Source organism: Argentina silus (assembly GCF_951799395.1).
Source record: "Argentina silus genome assembly, chromosome: 3".
Taxonomy (NCBI): domain Eukaryota; kingdom Metazoa; phylum Chordata; class Actinopteri; order Argentiniformes; family Argentinidae; genus Argentina; species Argentina silus.
In genome coordinates, this window is record NC_139657.1 from 17,714,900 (window position 1) to 17,721,767 (window position 6,868).

At 42.8% G+C, this 6,868-nt stretch overlaps 1 protein-coding gene across 1 annotated transcript; it reads left to right on the top strand.

The window, feature by feature from the left end:
• Positions 1-280: 280 nt before the first annotated feature.
• Positions 281-6,382, top strand: cotl1 (coactosin-like F-actin binding protein 1). The gene is made up of 4 exons (XM_083666850.1): positions 281-698; positions 1,260-1,342; positions 4,637-4,794; positions 5,091-6,382. The coding sequence occupies exons 1-4, from the start codon at positions 622-624 to the stop codon at positions 5,199-5,201; spliced, it is 429 nt and encodes a 142-aa protein (XP_083522976.1). The 5' UTR covers positions 281-621; the 3' UTR covers positions 5,202-6,382.
• Positions 6,383-6,868: the final 486 nt, after the last annotated feature.

The following is a 6,868-nucleotide window of genomic DNA, read 5'->3' on the forward strand; positions in this document are numbered from 1 at the left end:
TGTGTGTGTGTGTTTCACAAATCTATCATGTTCATTGTTATAGTTTCATTTGAATGTTTAATTGTCTGTATGGCAACATTTGGCAACATCTGATATCATTTTTGGCTGGCGACTGAATTGCAGGCTATTGTTGTGCAGTACTGCAGGCTATTGTTCTCGTATAGTGACGATCACATTAGTAGGCCACAAGGTGGCATGATAACGCAGTAAAACAGCAACAATAGAAAAGGGTGGATTTAATTAAACTGAATCCCTCAGTTGACCATTGGGAGGAGGTGAATCCTGCGTCTGGGGACTTCACCGCTCGAGTGCGGCAACCTGATTGACAAACATCACCAACGCCCATAAACTGGCAATAGGAAATGAATCGAGTCGTGAAAAGCCGCTTTCTTCGATAACTGAGAAAATATATACAGCCAGCTCCGCGCGCTCCTGCTTCTATAGCGCAGGCTCAATTGTTCCTATACGGCTCGTGATTTCAGAGTGTAGCGCTGTCACTCTATTGTATAACTCCTATTCTGCTCGTTTCGGATTGAGGATTGTTCACTTCGCCGTACCCTCACTTCACTTCGACTATTCGCTCTGCGCTCTCTCCTCTTCTGTTCATTGCATCCATCCAAAATGGCAACACGAATCGATAAAGAGGCTTGCAGGGAAGCTTACAACCTCGTGAGAGACGATAACACGGAGATAAATTGGTGAGTGTGCTTTAATTAGTTGTGCCTTGTCTAGGCTACTATCGGGAGCATCTGGAATTTAACACTACATCTCTATCTTGGAGTGGAGAGTCTGGATTCATTAAACAGTCTGCCTAACAATGGGTGACCAACGTGCACCCATATAGCCCTCTCATTCATTCATCCAACGTTTCATTTGAATCAAGTCCTTGCCCTCCGCTGAAAATGTAGTCTGGTCAGATAGCCTAATAATTCAGGCCACCGGGGCATGACTAATTTCCTTTGTCTATCGAAGGGGTACAGCAGTGGTTGTAACACGTATATGGTGACACAAAACCTGACACCTTTTGCTGCCACGTATTTGACGCACAGAATGGATACTCATTTTTAATGGGTACATTGTAATCCCATCCGATAGATCCCATCAGATGATGGAAATGGATTTGTGTAGGACAGTGACAGCGGTCTCCTGATGTTATAGATATTTTTTCGTTGTATATGGCTGTGTAGTAAAGGTTCGTATATAATATTAATTAATGTATTGTCTTAATTTATTGTGCCTCTTCTTACTGTATTTTATAGGGCATCATTTAAATATGACGGCCCAATGATTGTGCCAGCGGGACAGGGGACTGATTATGAAGAATTCAAGAGTCAGTGCACAGGTAAGGTCGGGCTTATCATTTATTTTTGCGCCTTTGCGACTACAGGGGTTTTCCAAATGGACTGCAATGTTCATACGTAAGCAATGGCCTACAGTACACTATTTTGTATTACTTGTTGCCCGTCGTTACTGATCAGTGAGTTGTCATTTGTGCTGTTAGAAACGTCAGGTTTTTGGTTACGTGTTGCTTGTAAAGTTGTTATAAATGTCACAGCTTGGCCTGTGCTTCAAGGAACTTACGACTTGTGACACCCTGTGCCAGAGCGTTAATCTTTTAAGACTGTCCTGCTTTTGCCGACAATACTTTATCTGCGACCTCGTGAACAGGAAGAGTTTTTTGTAGGCCTATCTATGCCTTTCATTCATTATAACGAAGTAAGCCTATTTCGATTCTTAAAACTAATGCGCATTGCATACTAGAGGTATATATATTATAATTATAGATAAACTGGTAAATTGCGGCCAAGACTTGTAGCCTAATAAATGTTTCTCATGCACTGGTGAGTTTGTTCTTACCCTACCCAATCAGATTGATAGTGCATTATGCGTAAAATGCGTCCACCCCACATCAATACCGTTATATCGTCACCCTCTTCTCACACTCTCATCCCTAAACAACAGACAACTCTAATGTTGGGCGTGGCGCGTAAAACTCGAGCGCTGTCTGTTCCTGGTGCGCGCGCCCAGGCTTATATTGCCTTACTCCTTGTATTAATGTCTCAGGGCCCGCATTCCAGTGACGAAATAAAGATATATTACTATTCTAAAAATCCAATTGGTAATACTACCATATACAATAAGAGAGCCATATAATATATCTTCCCTGTCTTTTCCTAGCTTATACTTCCCAGAAGAGATATACATATATATTGTATTTCCCTATAGCCTGTACTTTCAGAGAGAAGGTGAGGTTAAGCTTATATTGCTAATCTAATACAGCTGTATAAAAAACACAAAATATGATGAGTTTGCTTTCGATGAAACAGTGGGCAAGCTTGAAAGTATTATCTTGTTCAGAGGCTGAACCTCATAGAGTCGCAACAATAGATGAGTTACATGACACATCTGTTGTTAGACTGATTGTTCTGAATTTGGATTCTAAAGGAAGATCAGTCTCTTAATGGTTTCAAAGCATTCTGTTTCTCTTTCTGCTGTCTCACCATAGTTTAACCAGTGCATTTTTCTAGGAATTTTGTGTTGCGTTGTCAGCACAACTCAAAGGGATAGCTTACTCAGACACACAAGGAAGTTTATGGCAGAGGAAGTCGGGCGTAGTGATCTGGACTTTCAGCAGTATTTTCTTTGAACACATCTTAACAGACTTCCTCATATAACATGCCTCTCTGACTCTCTCACAGAGAAGTACAGCTGAAAAGATAGTCCTAATACTGTCGTGTGTGTGTGTGTGTGTGTGTGTGTGTGTGTGTGTGTGTGTGTGCGTGTATGCATGTGTGTGTGTGTGTGTGCGTGTGTGTGTGTGTGTGTGCGCGTGTGTGTATGTACACCACGGTTCAGTTAGATGACATATCTCTGTACTGCTGTATGGCATGTGTTGTAACAAGCCATGGCCTTTATCGTTGTGTGCTGACAACACACTTTTAACAATGAGTCATTCATGTACAACAGAGTACCTAGATATCTGATATAAGGGTGCTACTTCTTAAGCTATGCACGGAAAATCTCTATCAGCTGGGCACAGGTACACAGAGATATGCAGAGGGCATACTCATCAGTCTAACACATAACACACATAAATGGGCATTACTAGAGGCGAGGAGAGGGGAGGGCCTGGGACTAGTGGTTTAGTGGACTTGTGGACAGTGAACATTGTAGACGGTGGTGTCTGAGCGGAGCCATGTCAAACATGTTATTCATATACTGTATTATGAATGTTCTTAGCTATTAATTACAAGCTTGGTACAAACGTTAGCTTAAGCACACTGTATTAACTATGTTACTGGAGACTAAAACTGCTCAATAAAACTATTTAGAAACTGTTTAGAAACGGTTCCATAAAAGTGTTGATGGTGATGTGATATGTGAATGTGATTAAGTGCATGTTTGTGCTATTTGAGAGAGACAGAGAGAGAGAGAGAGAGAGAGGCAGTGAGCTAAAAAGAGCGAGAGAGAGACTGAGAGGGACAGGGAGGGAGAGAGTGAACCCAGAATCACTGCCTCCCCTCAGTATTGCTCACAAATCGAGCCCCCTTTGATTCAGTCTATTGACCTGAAAACTTTCCCTTTTCCCTCTTTCTCTCTCATACTCACAGATTTACCCCACTTTGTGAGTTGGTGTTTAGCCAAAGCAGTGGCGCCATAACAAGGCAATGCTGCGCCTGTATTCATGCTTCTATGAGCAGCACACAAACTCTCACACAACCTCCACCAACTCACAGTAGGCCCACACAGGAATCATCAGGAATCTGGCCAACGGCTGACATAAACATGGTGGTCACAAATACATTTCTCTGACTATAATGTAGTACTGTAGTGCTTTTGTCATGTGATCTCTACAAATATAAATGTATAAATATACGTCTATCTGGCCCTTTTCCCTTTTGAAAGAGAACAAGTCAATGATCCAGTATGTAGATTTGAGCTTTAAAATAGTGCTAAATGGCCAATATAAATCTGTAGTGATCAAGGAATTGGATCCGTGATCAATAACGTTCATCGAAGAGTGCTGTTTTGGTCCAAACAAAGTGCTTTCTAAAATGTGGCGTTGAGGTTGAGCACTGGACTTTACGTACCTATTTTACATTTTGATTGTTTACAATAATATGCACATATTTGCTGCTATTAGAAAACTTAGCATACGTATGTTTTAAAATGTTTAGTACGACCATAAAGGGGAATCAAAGCACAAAACTACATGCTTTACCTTTAATTTCACTGACCCCCAATATCAGCATCTAGGTGCAACTTTCCCCTACTACAGTTCATTTTACCCCAGATTTGTCACAGGCCATTTACCTTTCATTACATTGTTCTGCATTGTTGTCATTAACCTGTCTTACTCAGTGGTGGGATTCTCTAAAGCCTTCAAAGCATCCTTTAAAACCCCAAACTATTTGTATTGTTGTGTTTACTGACTGTGCTTTTGTTTTACTTTTTATTTATCTGTCTATTCTTGCTCTCTCCATGAAATTGAGTGTCTTTGAGTGGAATAAATGGATCTAAGATAAAAAAAATCAATAAAAAAACCCCCACCCCCAGCTGTCTGATGGTCAGCACTATCCCGGTCTGACCTCTGTCTGACCTCTGTCTGACCACTCTCTCTCGCTCTCTCTCTCAGATGATGTACGTCTCTTTGGCTTTGTGCGAATCACGACGGGTGATGCCATGAGCAAGCGGGCCAAGTTCACCCTCATCACCTGGATAGGGGAGAATGTGAGCGGGCTGCAGCGTGCCAAAATCAGCACGGACAAGACACTGGTCAAAGACATTGTGCAGGTTAGTGACACACACAGACACACACACACACACACAAACACACAAACACACAAACACATACACACACACACACACACTATGAGATTTTATTTGTGCACCATCTCTCTTTCTCTCTTTCTTTATCTTCCCTCTTTCCCCCTCCAACACTTTTCATACTTCCATATTGTCTTTTTATTAACATATTATTTCACATATATAATATTACACAGCATAATGCTTCATGTATGTTTCACATAAGAGAACCAACAACCAACAACCTGAACCTAAATCACCTGTCCTGTGTTTGCCACCTTTAGAACTTTGCTAAGGAGTTCATGATCAGCGATGCACGGGAGCTGGAGGAGGACTACATCCGCACGGAGCTGAAGAAGGCAGGCGGGGCCAACTATGACGCTCAGGCCGAGTAGGGCAGAGTCCACTGGGGCAAGGGGAGGGGCTGCTACCTGCTGGGGGAGGGGTCTTCATGCCTGGATGAGAGAGGGGGGGGAGACACACACACACACACACACACACACACACACACACACACACACACACGCACACATACATACATGCATGCAACCACACACACATGCATGCATGCAAACACACACACACACACACACACACTGAGACACACTTTGACGAATGAACATGCCTACAGTCCTTCCCTTAGCCCTCTCGCCAGTCAGGTCATGGTTGGTTATCTACTGTACTGTGCATCATCTCATTCTCATCTCAGCTGTGGCAGAAAGAACATTTAAGACCTCTCTCTATCTAGGGTGCTGTGTTTGGATTACAGCTAGAAAAGAAAAACAAAACTGTTAATGAACATTTACTGTATGTCATAAGAGGGATTCACCTCGCTTCTGATTGGATGTTTCCATGCGCTTTTACTGTATCTTCCTCTGTGGTTGAAGTCCAAACATGCATCCTGGGTTAACGGATGTCTCTCCTGCCCAGCACTTCTCGTCTCCCAGTCCACCCCAAGGTATACCCCACTGTTGCCAAATCCCAAACTGAACCCTAGCCCTTAGCTCCTGTGCTCCTGTGGAGATCTAAGAGGATTGGATAGGTGTAAGCAACATGGCTGAAATGTCACCAAGCCTAGAGGGCAAGGTGGAGCTACTACCATATTAATTACACCCATTTTATAATCTCAGATCTACATGAATGCATAGGGGTTAGGGACTAGGAGTCGATTTGGGATTGGGCGTGTGTTTACTGCCTTAATCTCCCATGGAGAGAGGGGCATCATGGGAGCTGTGTGTATGTGTGGACACTACACTGTGATTGGCTATCCTCTACTCATGGGGGTGGGATTTAGATTGGTCTATGGCCCACAAACCAATAGGACAGGGCTGTAGCGCAGTCACTCAGTCCAGCCCAGGAGCAGCCATTTCTCTGGTGTAGCCTCTCTTTTTATTTGGAGTGAACCCCCAAAAGGAATGTTTTTTTTTAAAGATGATTTTTATTTTCTCTAAGAGTTTAAACTTTTGATTTTATTCTTGAGAGCAATGTTATCGAGGAGATTCGAGGAGACATTTCAAAACTGAACGGGCACAAGATCAATCATTTCAGAATAAAAATTGTTGTTTTTTTCAAGCTCGCTGCATTGTCTCTTTGTTTGTGTTCAAAGATTTCATTGACATGGTAAAAAGGTGGTGTGTGTGGATGTGAGAATGAAGGTAAATTAGTTTGGTGGATGTGGGTCTCTCACTGCGCTAGTGAGGTAATGGGAGAATGTGGCACCGCTCCTCTTTAGTGCAAACATGGGCCGTGTTTCATTCCAGAAAGTAGCTCCCTTCCAAAATAACCCTAACCCTAACCCTAACCCTAACCCTTCACATGTCTGGACTGGATAGGTGTAAGAAACTTTTGAAAAAAATGGGTGGATCTACTATAGCTTACACATGCTCAGTAGTCTGAGGTTTGTGAAGGGGAGTGAACGAGGGCAGAGGGAAGGGAAAAACTCTCTGGAATGAAATGCGGCCATGGTAACTGTCTCCAGGAGCTTAGGGGACTCCCATATGTTGTCATGGTCACCACTACTGTCAAACTCAACCAATCACAGCCTTAGAGCGTGCTGTTCAGT